We start from the raw sequence: 19955 nt of genomic DNA, 5'->3' as shown, positions 1-19955 counted from the left end.
CCTCTTAAGAAATATCACACGAAACGATTCTGTTTAGACTAAATTTATCTCAAAGTCAATAACATTTATATAAATTAATTTCATCAGCGTTCATTAGTGTTCTAGATTAATTGAAAACTTATCAAATTTCTTACAAAATATTGTTTATCTTATAGTTCACATGTACGTTTGCATGTGTGTATGTGTGTAATAAAATGAAAATACGTACCCTTTCCACCTTCTTCAACGCTGGCATGGGCTTCTCGACTTCTTTCAAGTCCACCTTCTCTTGGACCTCTTCTCGTCCCCATTTTTGATACTTCCTCTTTTTCAACATAGCACGGAAGTCCATGCCACTGGCGTCTATCACAAAATTCGTTGAAATTAAAATTTAGGACATTAATACAACTTTCGTGCTATTACATTGTATTAAATATTAATTTTTAAAAAATTCATATTGTATTAAAATATTTTTAAATCACAAATAAATATTAAAGTAAAAACGTGCGCCATATTTCTTATTCGATTTTCAAGTACGCTGACAATTAGATTAAACCGACTCACCGGAAACATAGAGCATCATCTCGGCAGAATCCTCGCCGTGGATGTTACTCACGACGATCTTGTAGGTGCCCTCATCATTGGGCTTCGTCTTCCTCATGCAGAGGGTGATCGTGTTGGTCTCCGTGTCCGTGAGGAACTTAAAGCGGCCACCATCGATGATCTCGGTGATGCCTTTGTAGAACTTGAAAGTTGGCGCAGGTGTACCCTCCACCGCGACGGTGAGATACGCCGTCGAGTCTGCAAAAACAATATTAATATATAAATGTGCTCTTTATTGTATTCGCGAAAATTACATGGTAATTGAAAATATTATAACAATTATAATAATTCTACAATATTAAAATAATACTTACAACTGTATATATTAATGCATATAATATTGAAAAAAATTGAGTGTAATATTGTTCACACAGTCGTAAATATTGTGTACAAGATATTATATTAAAATTAAAATTAAAATTTTTTTCTTAATTTAAATAAAATTGTTTCCAAATCTGACAGAGTTAACAAGACGCATTACCTTCGACGGCGGAGTACGATTCCTGGACATCGACGATCTGGGGTGGTCCACCTGGTCCAACATCTCGCAGAGGTGTGCTAGGCTGATTGATCTTATTCTCGAGGTCCGCCACGCTGGGTCTTCTGATGTCCGCTGTGCTCGGACGACGACGCTACACCATTCGAATGAAAATATGAGTAAACCTGTATACGCGCTTTATTTCTTCGTGTTTAACATAAACATTCGAAAAGCTTTTGAATGAAAGCAAGAAAATTTGAAGCACGACGCGACGCGGTAACTTCCATCGATCTCATATTAATTAAATTTGATTTCATTTTGAGCAAATTCGTGGAATCAGGAAATGCAAATTATAAATTGTTATAATTAATGAATAATATTATATCGAAAGTCATTATTGAGTTATTTTTTAGAAACGTATCTTTCAATTTTGATTTTAACTTCGTGTCAATAAAATTTAATTTGCGTGATTTTATTTCTTAAGATTTTTTACAAAAGAAAAAATAATTAAAAAGAGCTGAAACAGAAGGAGAGAGAAGATACCTTTGTCGCTCGAAAAATCTGCAGCTCATGCGAGCGTTCGCATGAAAGCATCTATACATTTTAATCATTACTTACGTTTATTTACATTTATTTATCATGAGTTATTGTTATTTACAATTAATAATTAATTCACATCATTAGTCGGCGTTACAATCGTTAATTCACTGGGTATTAGTCACAAAAGTCTCGGGTAAGATTCAATAGAATTAATGACAATGTAACAATATTTTCTTTTCAGGATATGCACTGATTAGCAAGATGGAATCGATACGTAAATGTAATGATTTGTCCGATTTCCGTAGTAATTTCTCCAATCACGTGACTCTAGTCACTGCGATTTCAAGGGTTTTGTTCGTTTATTTTTAACGAAAGTGATTCTAACTTCACAAAAATAACGAGACTATACTTTCTCTGTACTTTTTCAATATTTCGTCTTTATATTATAATAAATGTTTTTATATAATATCAATCTATGTATCTTCCACTTTTATATCCTTCTCTTTGTTTTTAAAAAAATATTTCAAATATTGAAATATATTAAACAATTAATTAACACATAAAAAACCCTTGAATACGCATAGTCAATGAGGAAATACAAAGGGAACATATTAATAATATGAATGAGGAAATAAAGAAAACAAAAGAGCGTAAACAAAGATTTTTTTCATAATTAATATGATCTAATAATATGAACATAGTTCAAAATTAATCTTTGAATTTTTTTACGCTTCTCCTATTTTCTATGCTAAAGATGAATAAGGAATTCATTTGATTGATGATGAAACGTGTGAATTTTTACGATGTTATGAGCATATGATATTTCGTGCGTCGATACATATTTGTTGTGCGTGAAAACGTGACAAACGCATTTGTCGCGGTGCCGATGCGTGAATCGCGAAGCGATAGTGCGAATCACAAATATGTGTGAGATGAGAAATTTGAAAGCCCCGATACATAATAGTTAATCAATATTTACATAAAATCATTGTCGGTCAAGAAATTTTTAATGCGAGATTAGATTGCACCAGAAGGGATAACTTTGCACCACGGTAAAGAGAGAGATACGTATAAGAGGGATTAATAAATTATTTTTTTATTTAGTTATAATGCTAAATATATATATAATTATTTTTATTTGTTGCGGTTATCCCTACTAATGCAATTTATCTTATGATAATGAATTACAGTATCGTTAGCGATATTCTTTCTTCTCGCAAATAACCGTCAATGTTAAGTATGAAGATACAGAAACACATAAAGGGAAACGAAAGATATAGAATTTTAGGGAAAAACAGAGAAAGAGAGAAACATAAATCTGAAGTGATGAGTATGATATGGATCATTTTTTACTGCTTGATGATATGAATGTATGAAAATGATCGCTTACTCTGTGAACCGATCTGATCCTCATTACATCAACTAAATTGTCGTTTGTCTAACGGAAAACTCAACGATTAGGATTATTTACAAAGAGGCACGTTATAGTAAAATATCTACACGACGCGCGCACAATTACGATGCCACATTTACAAATCGGAATGAACAGGATTTATCTCCCGTTAAAGTGACATCGTACTTGTTGCGATAAAAATGAAAATATCTCGATCGAATCTACTTGACACATATAGTGTGAGCACGATGGTTGTTTACACCTATACATAAAAATTCTACACGAATAAGTTATTTCACACATATATCTCTGACATTCATATATATGTATATATAACAGCAAACCGCTCGGTCTCAAATCTATCGCAATGGTATGCAAAATTGCAAAACCGATAAATTCAAATCTCTAATAACATCGACTTTTTATTTCTCAAAGCGAATTTATTCATGAAATTTGTCAAATCGTATACAAATAATTTTATGGATAATTTAAATTATTCTAGCAGCGTAACACATGATGTTATTACAAATTAAATTCATCAAAATCCACATTGTAAAATAATTTTTAAATATTTCCTTTTATTTTTTTAATTGCATACATGAATGCTAAAGTAAGATTGCACTGCACTGCGACAGGTCTGATATCGAGTCGCACTGTGACTACTTGATTTTTAATGGTGGTAGGTTTCACATAAATATTTTTTTTAAATAACAAAAAACTAATGGAAAATTAATAAGAAATATACGAATAATTTCGTTTCTTTCCGATTATCGTAAATAACATTAATTAATGCCAATCTTACCACCATTATACATTCATATCTAAACTGCATCTACAGCCGCATAAAATGTACAGGTGTATCCGCTCGAACTAATAAGCACAATTTCCGCAACGCGATTGCGACGAGCTTACTCAAACGCTCCACATTGAATCGATTTATATATATACATGTGTGTATTTAATTTTAATCAGAAGAAGAAATAGTTTGCGCATATAAATCAACACAATGCGAGAGCGTCATTTAAAAGCACATCGTCGGCGTTGATTATCGCGACAAGTGCTCTTTGCAAAATATTTATTAACACATACAGTCGAATAACATCCGAAAAGTTTGTTCTCCAAATTTTTGGCTAATTCGACGAACGATTTCTTCTTAACAAAAAATGTAAAAGAAGTAATGAATCTCTGGTATAAAAAATTTCATATTTAAATTGATTTTAATTTCGATAAAATTTATATGTTAATATAATAATATAATAATAATATATTTTTTTTTATTATAATCACCCCTCGATATTAATCAAATCAATCCGCAAACAAAGTTTTCGAATATTATTCGAAAACATTCTGTATAAATAGTTTCCAAATTTGAAGCACGTAATAAATATAAGAAAAAAAATATCGAAATAATGTACGTATAAAAATGTACATGATATAACATAATATAAAAATATACATATGCGTACACGCACAACAGAGACATTGTGCTAACCTCTTTGTCCTGCAGTGCGCCTGGTCGGCCGGACTTAGACTGTGTGTGGTGCGTGAAAAAATAAAAGATGAGATAGAGACAGAGGTAGAAACATAGAAAGGGGGACAGATTAGAGTTTGAATTCTGGGGGAAAACGGGCGGTTCACATGAGGTGAACTCGTATAAAGGGGACTGTTCGATGCGAGGGAATGAGGGGGCATCTTTATCAATGTGAGAGAAAAAAAGAACTCAGATTATTGATCAGTAAATTATTTGCCAAATTTTAATATAATCTTTCACGAACATGTAAGAAGTATTAAATCGATATTATAAAGTTGTGATATATTAAACCGCATTGTGGGATTGAAAAAGTAGCGGCTAGCGTGTTTACAGTAGCGGCAGCAGCAGCAGCAACAATCTCAAAAAATTCAGTTAACAAAAAATGTCGCAGAATTATTTTTTTTATTCTTATTAATATCATCATCATCCCTCATAATCATTATTATCATCCTCATTATTATTATCATTATTGTCATTATTATTATTATTATTATTAATATTATTATTGCCGTCCCGCGGTAACTCGTAGCATTGCTTTTGCCTCTCTCACTGGGATCTTCATCGTCGAGTATGTTTTAGTTTTCGTTTAGTTACTGGGCTTTCATTATTTTGTCTTTCTGGGTCGGGGGGTTGGGGGCGGTGAGGCAAGGGGGGCAAATCAAATTCGCCGCTCAAAACAGAGACAAAAAATCGCGTTGGGGCGGGAGATGGGGCCGCAGAAAAATTCAAAAATTCAAAATAGGTGATCGAGGGCCATCGGGAAAAAAGAACAATGCAAGATATAATACAGAAGATTGCTGGTGAAACGATACTTTGAGCAGGTAAGCTTTGTGTTATAGCGAACACAAATCTCACCTTTGTGTCCAACACCTCACCGGGCCGTAACTTTCCCAACTGTAAAAATCACACATAAGGGTCAGGTGATTGACGTGATTGCTCGTCATCGTGGAGATTTTCTCTTTGTCGTCTGTCGATGCGACTTGTTAACTCTTTCCCTGATATATTTACCGAAGGACGGATGTCAATATTTGTTTCTCTTTATTTTTTAAGACACAATTAACGCGAGAAATAAAATCGAAAAAATGAAAAAAAAACAAAAATATTCCTGCGTGCTTGCCTGGCCATCTGTTGAAGGAAAAGGAACGATTCTTTTCGTCGAATTAAATTAGGGGCTATTTTGATTAATCGTTCGAAATTTGGCAGAATCTTGGTAAGTTCGGGAAAACGGGGCTTTAAAAATGCTTGAAAATAGAGAAAAGAGAAAAGGGAATTGAAAAAAAAAATAAAAGTAAATCGCAGAAGACGAATACAATCAGGGTGAGGGTTTCGAGGCTAGCCTTACCGACGTTCCGACAGCTTGTGCGTTTGTATTGCTTTGCAGTGCATTGCTACACGACAGTGCGATTGGGCGGTGCACGATGCCAGCTGATACATCAGTAAGTTTAAATGCAACCAAATCGATAGTATCATCGTGTGCATGACTGCATGAGAGACATGAGTTTCTAGTCGTCGTTCGCAAGAATAATCTGAGAATTGCATCTCGCTTATCTCGAACTTATCTTCTTGGAACATTGCGATCATACGAATCTCATTAATTTGCATTATACATATTATAATTTTATTATAATTCTGTAAGTATAATCGTCATTCTGTACAAAATTTCTAATGCAATTGTTATTGATTTTCTATACTTTAGTATTATTTAAAAGATGATCGACATTTAAGTTCGAGATAATCGATTAGAGAAGCAAGGGCGCATCATCAGGTCGCAAGATTATCTTAATGAACAATTACAGTTGTGTGTATACATCTATAATAAAATACCTATAGACAGATATATAAAATTGATAAATTTTATCTACAAAAAAAAACAATAAAAATGTTACTTGAGTCGGACTCTTAACTCTTTTACTCTCGTGCGACAGAAGCGTCCGCGAATTTGGCTGATTCGCGGATCGGTATACGTAGCAATAATTCAGTTTTGTTTGATAATGATGCATGTTGGCAGAACGAGTGTCTTAGCAGTCGGCAATGAAGCCGTCTAGCTTGTCAAGAGTGATTCAAACGTCGTGTCGTACTGTTTGGGACATTTATTATCGCTGATGTCTGTCTACGGTGACAGAATGCTTGCCAAGACTCGGTGATCTACGAGTTGAAATGTAAGCCAGGGAGAGAGCTTGAAACCTTGTAATGCGAATGATTAATCATGAGTCGACGCGCCCTGACTTCCGAAATGCTTCTGTCTCGTATTATTATTAATTAATTAATTAATATTATTATTATTATTGTCATGAGTTGTGAGAGATAGTGTGCATAGAGACTCGGTTGCAACAGATCCGTGCAGAGATGCATTTGATTTTTATGCGCTGATCAAGTTCCGAATTAAGTGCGATGAAACATCGAATGACACGTGCGACAGAGTTACACCTCGATCTTTCTCATTTTAACAAACCATATGATACAACAATGTTTTGGGAAAATTATTGGGAAAATTATCATACATAAATATATTTTGCAAATATTTGTCAATGATAAAGAGAATAATGACACTTTCTCGCACGTGTGACGTATGCACGCCGTCGTCAGGAATTTAATCGTTCGGTTTTTGTTCTTTTTCGACAATGCAACGCTCTCTCTTACTCCTTGAGTAGATTAAATTATTATCGTTGTAAAGTGAGCCATTAAATTCGGGACGATGCGTGTGAATTTCGTGCATCGTATGCCGTAAACGTACGACCAAAGTAAGTAAACAGTAGTAACGAGCAGGCAAGATCAGGCGAAGAGAATTGTAGATGTCAATTTGATAATGAAAGTATGTTGAACAATTTATTTTCTTTGGAAATGCCTAGATTAATTCTCTTTGCGCGATATTCCGGTGAGTGTATGTGAGAGAGAGAGAGAGAGAGAAAGAGAGTGTGCGAGCGAGAAAGATAAGTCGAATAAGTGCAGACTTGGTAGTCGAGTAAGGTTGCAGACGAGGCATTCGCTTCCACATTTGTTCTTTCTTTTTAGCGATTTTATCTCACCTTGCGCTCGTCCACCACCTCGCCAGGACGAAGCTTCCTATGCTCCTATGGACCAAATCTCTATTAACCACTACTGCTAGGTAAACTGCAATGGGTGTGTGTATGTGTGTATATATGCACGGTGCTGCAACATGTCTATATCGTTTAATGTGATCGTTTTAATGGGTCGAGATTCATTCCACCGCTGTCGCGGACGTATCGAAGCGCGTTCCTCTGTATTTTATCTTTATCTTGAATCCGAACCAAGTCTCGGGAAATATATAAGCTAAAATTAATTATATCAAAGCCTGCGTCTGCTTAATTTTAGTTACTTTAATTAATAATGTTCTGCTATTTTCGCGAAACATAGTTTTGTAGCAGGATGAAACTGAAAATATGTTTATCGTAGTTTTGTGATGCTAATTATAATTCGGAAAAAATTTGTCTAAAAAAAACTTTATCTTATATGATATATCGAATATACTTTTCGTAGGAATGCTTTCGATCAGTCTCGCGTTCAGCTAAAATAATACCACGTGTGATCGGCAATTATCCGTGTTTCTTCGACGTTCTCTTCAGGAGGGACCGTTTAACTCTTCGGGTTCTCGCTTTTCGCAAAGTCGATGCACACCGATCTCGGACATCCTCGATTTTTTACGACTCGAAGAGATAGTTCTCCATTTCGTTTCCATTCTCTTTTTTCGTTGCGAAGAAACGCCTCTACTGGCGCTCGACGGGACTCGATTTTTTCCCGAGGGAAGACGAGGGAGGGAAGGAATATGCTTCAGAAGCTGGCAAGAATTTTGGATCTCTCGCTTGGTTTCAAGGGTTCTAATCTAAATCTCACGCCTTGCTGACACTAAACGCGACGTGCATCGCTCGACGAGCTCATCGTCGGGGAGATTCACGTCGACGTATATCTATCACTAAATATCATCACGAGTACGACCACTAGATCATCACTGACTTACACTCTACGAAATCCAAAAAAAAGCTACAAAGAAGATCCAAGAAGTAGCCGACCAGCAGTAGCCAGTCGTCTACTTATTCGTTCAAGTATTTTACTCATTAATTGTCTACTTAATGGGACTTATACGAACACACTTTACACTCTGAAATATATTTAGTTATAATATAGTATATTATATTGTAGAAAAAGTTCAGGAAAAAACAGTCCTCAATTATGAAGTCTACAAATAAATTAACACAAAATATGTATAAAAAACTTATAAAAATATATAAATTACTCGATTAGAATAAATATGTTTGTAATAAATCAATATTTAATATATGTTTTGTTACATGTTATAATTATTAATTATTAATGATATATATTTAAATTTCGTTTTTCAAAAAATTATTCTCTAATTATTCATTATTTTTAAGAGTGTAAAGTGTGTCCTTTTTAGATATCACCCTTTATGCTTTATGCGATTATGAACCAAAAGATAATAGCAGATGAAAGAAATTTTATTGATGATGCAATTATTATGATTGCGAGAGAATATGTCAGACAAACACAATTTATGTAATATTCTGAACGATAATTTAATATTCTAAAATGAATTCGTTTTAACAACTATTTTTGAACTTTGAAGATTTTGAAATAATTTGTTAATTAATTGGAACAATGTTTGGCGATTTTTGACAAAATCTTTTTAATAAATTTAAAGATTTAATATGCAATTAATAAAGTTTTCCTTTCCTTAGATATCATATTTCTGCAAAGCAAATCGGGTGGTTTCGTTAACGAAAAGAATGCGACAGAATTCTAGGTAAAACAATCCTATTAAACATTTGATTATTAATTTAAAATACATATATTATATTATTGAAAAATAGGAATGTAATTATCTTAAATTCTATTTTTATGGATATAATATTTCCATCTGTTATATAATTTTAAATTTAAGAAAGTTAAGTTAAATTTAAGAAAGCTAGCTTTTTTAAAAATCTATAATCGGCGAAATTTGGAGAAATTAAATTATTTGGTTATATCGAAGGAATACAACGGAAAACTCTGTCGCATTCTTCAGCTCGGTCCCCTACGAAGTAATCTGTATACTTTAGTGGTCACGCAATACATTCCATAACATACCTCGTCACTGATGATCAGGCTGGGTCTGCGACCCAATTCCTCGGGCGGTATGAGAGAACCGCGTCGACTGCTAGTACCACTTCCGGGTGCTAAGGAGCCCTTTCTGCTGCCGACTGGCGTCACGTCTTTGATCACTTCGATTTTGGGTGCTTCGGGCGCTTTGATCTCCGGTACTTTCGGCTACGATGATCGAAAATCGATTAACCGCGCATTCTTCTATATAATTCAATCCGTTCGAAAAATTATATAATTGTTGAGAGAGATAAGTTAAAATTTTCCAAACACATCCGTAGTTTATTTTATCTTTTTTTAATAAACAGAAAAACAAGATTTAGCTTTGTTAGTAGATGTACCAAATGATAAGTATTTAAGATTTATTGGATTTAGGTTGATCAATCTCCTTTTTTACGTAATGAATTGCGAAAGGAATGTATAAATAAAATATATTTGATAAATAAAAATTGCATTTTCCCTTTGAGATACCTAACCATCCATTCACTGATAAAAACTAGAGATTAGAAAACCGCAGCTAACATGAATCTTTGATAATTTTTCAGTTAATCACCAGGCACACTTGAATAATCCTTCAGAATCGCGCTCAATGGAAAATCGCAAGTCAACAAAGATTCAAACCAAGATTTTTACCGAGGTATCGAGTTAATACGGTGACCAAATACGATCGTGTACGTAAGGCGATCACGACTGACCCCTCGATACCCGAATCGCGCTCTCCGAATCGCAAGCTCGCGGGGATCGGTCGTAATAAGGTCGAAAATAGCGATCGATGTTTTCCCCATCTTCGTTCATGATGACGACGTCGACGAAAACGAAAGACCGATTTCAAGGGGGGTGATATACGAGCGTTTATTCGCCAAAATAGTTCTGTCGCGAACGCGCACTGCACAAGAGGCATTCATTGCTTGCCAAGGCGAGATTCGGGCCGCCTGATTATTACCTATACTTTTAGTCCCTACTCATCCCTCCCCTCCTCACCTTTCCGTTCGGCACGCGTTAATTGCGATTATGCAGGTGGAATAATGATATTTATGGCACGGAGACACTGGTCTTTGATGCGAACGAAAAATATGAAGATGGTCCTTTGGCGGTTGAGATCCCCACCAATGCATATTTTGTTGAAGTTTCGGAAAAAATTACCAAAATTTCTTCTCCAAAAAATTTTCATCAGTCATTAGATTTATCATAAGGACTTATTTTAAATATGATTAAATTTTGTAATCGAATAAAATAAATGTAAATATGAAATAATTATAGAACAAGAAATCTGAAATTAAAAGATAAAAATTTTCGCTAAGTCTTTTAGTAATACAAATAAAATCTTATTTTCATTACATTGATTAATTACATGCGGACTTCAATCTAGCACAATATTGACTTATTGACAATATGAACTTCAATTATCAAGATACTTAATGTTGAAAAATTAAAAATGACATAAATAATTAAAATTATTAAAATTTGTTTAATATATAAAAATGTTTAAAGTCTTCATCAATTGTAGGTATCATAGTATCTAGCCTGCACATAAATGTTATATTTTTAGATAACCGGTTCGTGAAAAATTTGCCGTCCTTCCGAGCTCGTGAAACGAACGATTCTAGTTTGCACCTTGGTTATAATTAAACCGCCCGCAAATCGGCCGTAAAAATTAATTATCCTGAACCGCATATCGTGAGCCTCGATCAAAACGTCCTCGACTGACGCGGCGATTGCGAAATTCGCAGGATTTTCCGTGCGTATGATTTCAACGATTTGGCAAAATTATTCTCCCTTTGCGCGTTATTAATAAATGATGATATTACTCACCTTAGATTCGAATTTCTGCACCATTTGAATTTGACATCATGAAAACAAAAAACACACAATTAGTCAAAAATTCGGTGAATATTTAAATTAATTTTCACTGTGTGTGATACTAGAATTCTTTTATAAATCTACTTTATAAAAATATATTTTTAGTAACTAATTGAATTTTTAATTTATTTTTTCCTGTTATCAGTTATTTTTACTATGTGAAATATATATGTTAAATATAAGCAACTGTAAATTAACAAATACATCTCACGAATTGTAAATAAATTAATTAAAAAAGCAAATATATATATTATACACATGATATAACAAAAAATAATTTATATTATACAAAATACATATATATATATTTTGTATAATATAAATTATTTTTTGTTACATCATGTGGATAATTTGCTTTTTTAATTAATTATATATACATACATACATACATGTATGTACACATAACTATTCTGCAATAAATGAGATTAAATTATTAATATTATTTAATATATTTTTAATTATTGCGCAGATTAGATAATGATGTCCATATAAAAAGATTTAATTGCTTTCTTACCTGCGTGGCTGGTCTCTCAAGCTTCGTCTTTTCACGACCCGCAAACTCGCCGAACTCGAATTCCCGAGGTTTTTCAAGAACGGGTCTTTCGTAATCTGGAATCTCCGGAAGTTCGTAACTCGCCTCCTTTGTTGCTTTTGATGCCTTCGTCTTCTTTACATCGAGCTTCTCTGCCTTCTCGGTTTTCTGCGTAACAAACAATAAATGATCATAGATATCGTAAAACGATGAGAGAAGGTTATCATTGCATTGATTGCGGGCTTGTTTAATTTCCTTTACCCAAGTTGCCAGCAGCAAGTAGAAACGATCATTGCAATCTTAGAAAATTACAAAACGATATATTTTTCATTTCAAATATAAGATCACAAACGATATATTTTTCTACATAATTTTAATTTTATTTAAAAAAAGACTATAATTTCTACAAGTATAATCAAATATATTTGTAATACTTTTCCACAAAATTATATTATTTAATAACAGATAAAAATGGAAATAACTATAATTGTATTTCACTTTTTGGTATTAAAATTTTTTTGCATTAATTTTATATTATAATTACGAATCTATTAATGACAATTACGTAATACGTGAGAAAAAAATGAAATTATTTTTAATTGCAGTCTTAAAAAGAATTTATAAATTTTTAATAAACTTAAATATTTTTTTCTGACGAAAAATATTGTAAAAATTAATTTTTCTTATAGAGGAATTCTTCAGTCTATAATGAAATATATAATTATATTAATATGAAAGATAATGCGTTCAGATTGATACACAGTTTTATCTGAGTTTGTATTATTATGTGTGTATATGCGTGTTAATACGTAATAGTTTAGTGTGTAAGAAACATTCTTATGTACATAAATGCACAGATTAACACAATCCCATAATATTTACATAGTATTGATATACATTTATTATTAGAACCATATATTATATATATATTTAATATTATACAACAGATCCATAAATTATGAAAGAGATCAGAAGGGTTTAAATAGATAAAATAATGCAGAGAATATCCTTCACTCTATACAGAGTAAAGAAGAAAAACAAGAAGAGCATGAAGATAGATGAAAGAGAAAGAGAACAAAGAACCAGCCTTTCCTGTACATCGTATTATTACAATAAAACGAAGATTATGTGTAAATTACAGAAAAGTTAGAATATACCAGAGAAGTAAAAGATGTGAGTGCAGAAGTAAGTGTATAACATTTAGAAATACATCGAAATATATGTACAAAGAATATAAATATTATTTACGAAAGAAAGAAAAAGAGAGAAAGAGAACATTTATAGAACATTGAAATTAACTTTGTTTATATTAAGAGAATGTATGGTGTGAGAAACATCGTTTGAAGTACATACAGAAATACAAATATATTTTGGCGCTGTTTAATTGTACAGAATTAGGCGCCATAAATCGAAATTTAAAGAAGTTTAGAAACACATAGAGAGTGCGACATAGAAAGATTGCAGCAAGATCTTTGCGTTGATCCCCTTCAACAGGGCTACCTTAAGTTCCATTTTGCCACTTTCAGCCTGCTGAGGCTGTTTCGCATCCTTCGCAACAGGTTTAAGCTGAATCCCCTGAAAGCTGTCGGTTTTAACTTCTTGTTTCGGTGGAATACGGGGTTTCAATTTGGTCGCAATGGCATCCTTTGGCTGCATTAATATATTATTTTTAGGAAAAAGGTTTTGACGTGTGAGATATAGATACTTTTGATAGATACTTTTGATGTCCCGTTTGCGAAGAGTCACATTTCGTACAGTAAAAATACACAAACAACGTTAATCTAATAGTATTAATTTAAGAATACAAAATTAAATTCTACGATAATTGATGAAATATTAAAAATTCGGCACTCGTACTAATTTTGTTATTGTTTCTACATCTACTAGGGAGCAATATATTGGATATATTATACCGAACGATTGTCCATAAATGCGACAAGAGAGATAAACTCACCTTAAGCTCGACTTTCTCTTGAGTTTTCTTTTCTTCCTCGAGTTGCTATAACAAAGAAGTTATTAATTATATTAATAATATTATATTTTATTTACACATAAGATACTTTTAAAATAAAAATTTATATAATATAATAAAATTTTCCTTTTCATTAAATTATATATTTATATTAGTATTATGTATTTTAAAAATATGCAAATCACATTACATTTTATATTTTAAAAATATGCAAATCACATTACATTGTATAATTGATTGAGATTTTTAATAATCAATTATTTTTGTGAGAATTATCATAATTACCTTGACAGACTTAAGACTTTTCCTTCCTTGAGTGACTTCTTCTTCCTTCTACAAACAGAAGCAGAAACACGTGTAATTTTATCTTTTAACAAAATTTATATCTAACAAAATTTATATTTTAAATCACGTCTATATGTATGTATAAATGTTAATCTGTATATGCATATGTGTGTTATGTGTACCTTTGGTTCTTGTAATTTATCTGTAGGTTTCATCGCCGGTTCCTCTTTCTACAAATAGGAAAACGTGTTCTGTTTCATTGTGTCTTATATTACTGAATGTTATCTTTCAAATAATTGAGTTATGTTGTGAAAATGTGTAAGAAAGAGTAATATAAGCTACCTTCGCTTCCTCTGTTTTGAATTTAACTTTCGATTCCACCTAAAAATGTAATGTGTAAAGTGTTAAATAATGTGGTCATATGTATATACACTTTATTTAATTCGAGATTTTATTATCACTGAAGCAATCTAAAACCGTGACTATTGATTCAGGATTAACAATGTAATATGTAATAAGTGTTTCGTGTACCTTTTGTTCATCTAGCTTAGGTTGAGTCTTCGGTATCTCCTAAAATTGCACGAATATTTCATAATCGCATATTTGCCGTATTATAATTTTCCTAATATCATCTTTTGTATTTTTATCAACATTTATGTTTACCTTTAATTCGTCTGGTATAGCCTTAGATTTTACCTCGACCTAAAAATATTCGTGCAATGTTCACGTAAATATGTGTGTAAAGTATAAAATGTTTAAAATTAAAATATAAATAAAAATAAAGTATAAATAAAATATAAATAAAATAAAATATAAATAAAAATAAAGTGTACTACTAAAGTATAAAAAATGTAACCGTAAATGAAAGAAATAATTGAAAAAATGTGTAATATACCTTGTCTTTTTCTGGTTTAGGCTTAAGTGTCGTCGCAGGCTAAAAGTGTATGCTTATTTGAGTATCGATTTGCTTTTGCCTTGTCTTAAATTTTTCTTTTAATTTTCTTTGTTTATATGTGTATTTTACAATTTCTGTATCAGATGTATAATATATGTGTATCGCAAAATAGTACAATTGTAAATGTACCTTTACTTCCTCCGTTTTAAGTTTAGCTTTTGGTTCCTCCTAAAAGCGTAAAATGAGGTATGGTTTATTTTTTGTGTCAATCGTTATAGTGTAGATTTATTTTAAAAACCTAACCACTAGCGTTGTAAAATATACAATGTGATAAATGTTTTGTGTACCTTTGGTTCATCTGATTTTGGCTTGGTCTTGGGCGCTTCCTGAAACGTGTACATGTGTTGTTCAAATTAACTATCTGTTTTTAGTTGTTTTTTTTTCATTATATATTTTGTATATTATTTCCATCAATCATAAATTGTATATACTTGTGTATACTGTTATAAAATAATTCAAGTGTAAGTGTACCTTTACTTCCTCTGCTTTAGGTTTAGCTTTCGGTTCCTCCTAAAAGTGCACGTGTAAGTTTAAATGACACTTTCTTTTCATTTTGACCGGTTATGATAAAATTGAGTCCATTAAACTCAATGATAAAGAATGCTATATAAAGTGTTTTCGTGTACCTTCGGTTCGTCTGGTTTAGGTTTGGCTTTTGGAGTTTCCTAAAAGTGTACGAATGGAATTTAATAATCTCATATTTGTTCCACTTTAAGCAACTTTAAGTCTCTTGTATTCTGCTACTTGTACAAGTGGATATTGTTGCAAAATAGTGTATATATAAGTATACCTTTACTTCTTCCGCTTTGGGTTTGGCTTTCGGTTCCACCTAAAAATGTTGGAAATGTGTTTAAATATGAACGGAGATGTTTTAAGTCACGCATTTATGACATGTTAAATATGATCATTGCTAGTTTTGTGATTTTAGAAAAAGAGTATCTCATTGCATTTTATATATTGTTTTAGCTGTATATATAGTTATAGCTGTATGTATAATGTATTAAAGAATGACAGTATTAAATGTGGGCGATAAATTATTATGAAAATATAATAGTACAATTGTTTTGTATACCTTCGCATCTGCCGGTTTAGCCTGAGTTTCCTCCTAAAATGTAGTAATAGTGTTTTCAAAATCGTGTTTGTTTAATGTATAAATTTAAAATTGTTTACTTTTTTCTCATTAATAAGATATGATTATGAAATATGAATATGAATATGAATATGATTATGAAATAATTCAAGATTTAAAATAAATTGATCATACTAGAAAACTTTGTACATGTGCGTATGTAAAAGTATGTCTTTGTGTACCTTGGGTGTTTCTTGTTTTCCAACGGTTTTCGGTTTTGTAATCGTTTCCTCCTTCTAGAAAAATAATTTATATTGTAAGATTTATATGTGGGAAAGTATATATGTTTATTTATAGATGTATGAACTATAAAAATAAGAGAGATAAATATTAATATAGAGATATATAGATATTTTATGATTAACAAATTTACATAAAGTGTTTTATCTCTTTACTTGCATTTTTATATAATTTTGCAGTACAATGCATAAAAAGATTATATGTTAATGATATATTAATACTAATAATAATACATCAAAAGCATATAGCAGCGTTGCAATTGTTAATAATAAATATTTGTCTTATCAAAAAATACATAAAAAATTATATAGATATTGTGTTTCCTGCTTCGCGAAGTGTATAAAAGTTAGTTCTAATTAATACGTCATCATGTACCTTAGACTCATCCACGGGTTTAGATTTTTTCTTCTTTGGTTTCAAAACTTGTTCTTGGTCCTGAACAATATTTTTATAATCAACAAAACTGTTGAAATTTGAAGAAGAACGAGAAGAAGAAGAGCGATAGAAGAGAAGAAAATTATAAAAACAGAAGATATCATAAGAATTATCATAAAAACGCATAACTTGGTAGAAAATGTCAACGCATATCTGAGAAGAAATAGTTTCGAAGATTATAATAGAGAGAGAGAGAGAGAGAGAGAAAGAAAGAGAAAAGGAGAGAGAGAGAAAATGAAAAATATGTCAACGATTATAAGCTGAGAAAAGTGAAGAACGTTGATTATGTAATTAAACACATATAGCGAAAAGAAAGAGAGAAAGAGTCAATGATTAACACTGACAGATTACGAAGAACACTTTATACCTCAGATCCTTCCGTTGATTTAGTCGACGACCTACGTCTAGTGGATGGCTTTTTCTAAAATATTATGCAAGAATATAATAAAATAAAATAGTCGAAAAATGTATGCCGATATATTCCAAATATAAAGTTTTGTACCTTGGGTATTTTTTCTTTATCAAGTGTAGAATCAGTGTCTTTACTCTAAAATAAAAAAAAGAAAAAGATATGTATACTTATTTTGTATCGTGTATACATGTTTCAAAATGCATGTGATTGTATATGTGAGTACCTTGGGCTTTTTGAATTTGTTCTCATCTATTTCAGGTTTGGGTATATCATTCTCCTGAAAATATTAAAAGATCAAGTCTTCGAAGAATACATCGCTCCCCGCAAATAATATGTGTATATAGGATATAATCGAAGAAAAGAATGAAAATCGAGAGATATTAATTACAAGTATAATTAATTTAAATATCGAACTATTAAATCAATATTTAGATGAATGTAATTGTTTATTAAATGTCTGTTTATTAAATTACTGTGAATGTAAAAAGTGTATACCGTGGATTCTTTGAGTTTGCCTACGCTGCCTTTAGGTTTGAAAGTAGGTTTAGGTACAGATGTAGATTCCTGTTGCTATCGCAGACAGATTTTCGAAATTACCAAACATCGAATAAAATATTATAAAATATTTTAACGATACACGAATAATTATTGTATAATTTGTAAATATATACCTCGACTTTGTTACCGTTCTTATACGGCGTAACTCTAGAAGTCCGCGAATCCTAAAATACCGATAAATTATAATTCATATTGCTAAAAATAAATTATGTAAAGAAATGAATTAAGCATAATTCGCATTCGTATTTTGTACCTCTAATATTTTAATAGGTTTAGGTACGTCATCTTCGGCTGTCGAAGCCCAAATATCCTGTGATTTTATTATTTTATTATTTTAACACAAAAAATTAACACAAAAAATGTATGACAGAAAAAGATATATGTATTCTGTACCTCAATATCATCATCGGATTCGTGTGTTTGTGGTTTAGTGATAGGTAGAGAAACATCCTAAAAAATTTAAAAAAAAATAGATTGCTTTGAGATATGTCCATATTTTACAATTAATTATCTATCTCAGCATAATGTGTATGAATATGTGCATGTGTAAATATGTTTGTGTACCTTATCAATTCTGACGGAATTCTGTTCGCGCTCGATAGATTTCGGTGCCCATACATCCTAAAATAATACATCAATTAACAAAAAAGAAATTATAAAATTCGTGTTTGTGTGATATGATGTACACATGTATTATCTAACTAACATAATTGTAATGTGTGTAGTAAGTTTTGACATCTCGGTCGAGTGGAGGTTTGTGTGATGTGTCTGTGAGCTTTGCGGTGTCCTAAAATACCATATGTATTCGATCAAAATGTCCTACATGTGTATAAGATAAAGGTATGAATTGCATATGCATTTGTGTTTGTGATGTGTATACCTCATGATGTGAGACGTATCTATCGTCACGTTCTTTCGATTTCGGCACCGGTTTGTCCTAAAATTTTCACAACGCAAAAATCTCATATGCATAAAATATTATAACATAAAATTTCTTAATAATAAATAATTTTGCATTTATCTCGCATATTACATTTAAAAAAAACAAATTTTTTTAATTTCTATAATTTACTATCGTCGTTTCCAATCGAGAAATAATAGAAATAAATAAAAAATTTAATTAATCACAATTGTGCGAATATTATCTATTTCATCGTCTACAATTATCTACCTCATTATCTTGCGTAGATTTGACTTCGCGCACTTTTGATTTATCTTCAGGTGAGCTATCTACATCAGTTCGATCATCAGATTTGAATACACGTCTTTTAATTTTAGTTATCGGTATATCCTATAATAATATTTTTATGTTTGATACTTTATAAATGTATATTCAGATTATATGTGTGGCAAAATATTTTATATGGTGTACCTCATCATTTTTATGCGGTTTAGGTTCACGTTCCTTTCGTTCGGACCAAATATCCTGAAAATGTCGAAATTAAAAAAAGTATAAAAAAAATCTGTACAAGACGATACAATGTGTAATGTGTAATGTGTAATGTGTACCTCGATTTCTTTATTGGATTGACGACTGGATAATTTATCTTTAGCTTTGGGCGAATCCTATAATAATATTGTGCTTAAACTATTGTATTTTCTCATAGACTCACAATCTATAATAATAACTTATAATAATGTCTTAATGTACCTCATTATTTTTGTGTGAACTTTCTTCACGTTCCTTTCGCTTGGACCAAATATCCTAAAAATGTCGTATTAAAAAAATATGTAAAAAAATTATACAATACGTAAGATCTAATGTGTAATGTGCAATGTGTACCTCAATTTCTTCGTCAAATTGATGACGAGGTGATTTATCTTTAACTTTTGGCAAATCCTAGAATATAATATTATATTTAGAATATTACATATATATTCTTGTAAATTCGCGCTATATGTGTGTGCGAATGGTACGATGTTTATTTAATAAATTAA

At 31.4% G+C, this 19955-nt stretch overlaps 1 protein-coding gene across 9 annotated transcripts in view; it reads right to left on the bottom strand.

Moving 5' to 3' along the window:
* Bent (projectin protein bent) overlaps window positions 1-19955 on the bottom strand; it is a 95406-nt gene that overhangs the window by 43776 nt on the left and 31675 nt on the right. For 4 of the 9 annotated variants that reach the window (XM_083085749.1, XM_083085754.1, XM_083085753.1 and 1 more), the window contains 40 exons: window positions 19801-19857; window positions 19669-19722; window positions 19527-19583; window positions 19390-19443; window positions 19189-19308; window positions 18898-18954; window positions 18724-18804; window positions 18582-18638; window positions 18411-18467; window positions 18271-18327; window positions 18131-18181; window positions 17955-18029; window positions 17683-17736; window positions 17550-17594; window positions 17415-17468; window positions 16988-17047; window positions 16555-16608; window positions 16316-16348; window positions 16034-16072; window positions 15870-15908; window positions 15715-15753; window positions 15531-15569; window positions 15373-15411; window positions 15184-15222; window positions 14952-14990; window positions 14820-14858; window positions 14631-14669; window positions 14471-14518; window positions 14289-14336; window positions 13986-14030; window positions 13532-13681; window positions 12014-12199; window positions 11452-11466; window positions 9628-9807; window positions 7551-7595; window positions 5380-5418; window positions 4486-4524; window positions 1064-1214; window positions 544-780; window positions 209-342 (listed from right to left, as the gene is read on the bottom strand). In XM_083085749.1, the coding sequence (XP_082941875.1) occupies window positions 209-342; window positions 544-780; window positions 1064-1214; window positions 4486-4524; window positions 5380-5418; window positions 7551-7595; window positions 9628-9807; window positions 11452-11466; window positions 12014-12199; window positions 13532-13681; window positions 13986-14030; window positions 14289-14336; window positions 14471-14518; window positions 14631-14669; window positions 14820-14858; window positions 14952-14990; window positions 15184-15222; window positions 15373-15411; window positions 15531-15569; window positions 15715-15753; window positions 15870-15908; window positions 16034-16072; window positions 16316-16348; window positions 16555-16608; window positions 16988-17047; window positions 17415-17468; window positions 17550-17594; window positions 17683-17736; window positions 17955-18029; window positions 18131-18181; window positions 18271-18327; window positions 18411-18467; window positions 18582-18638; window positions 18724-18804; window positions 18898-18954; window positions 19189-19308; window positions 19390-19443; window positions 19527-19583; window positions 19669-19722; window positions 19801-19857 (2745 nt within the window). The remainder of the gene's footprint in view (window positions 1-208; window positions 343-543; window positions 781-1063; window positions 1215-4485; window positions 4525-5379; window positions 5419-7550; window positions 7596-9627; window positions 9808-11451; window positions 11467-12013; window positions 12200-13531; window positions 13682-13985; window positions 14031-14288; window positions 14337-14470; window positions 14519-14630; window positions 14670-14819; window positions 14859-14951; window positions 14991-15183; window positions 15223-15372; window positions 15412-15530; window positions 15570-15714; window positions 15754-15869; window positions 15909-16033; window positions 16073-16315; window positions 16349-16554; window positions 16609-16987; window positions 17048-17414; window positions 17469-17549; window positions 17595-17682; window positions 17737-17954; window positions 18030-18130; window positions 18182-18270; window positions 18328-18410; window positions 18468-18581; window positions 18639-18723; window positions 18805-18897; window positions 18955-19188; window positions 19309-19389; window positions 19444-19526; window positions 19584-19668; window positions 19723-19800; window positions 19858-19955) is intronic. The other 5 variants (XM_083085755.1, XM_083085757.1, XM_083085750.1 and 2 more) reach the window with 5 other exon arrangements.

The sequence above is a fragment of the Camponotus vicinus genome, unplaced genomic scaffold, assembly GCF_025532165.1.
Source record: "Camponotus vicinus isolate PSW18456_S1 unplaced genomic scaffold, iyCamVici1.0 SCAF_13, whole genome shotgun sequence".
NCBI lineage: Eukaryota > Metazoa > Arthropoda > Insecta > Hymenoptera > Formicidae > Camponotus > Camponotus vicinus.
The sequence above is the reverse complement of the archived record's forward strand: the minus strand, read 5'-3'. Positions and strand labels throughout refer to the sequence as shown.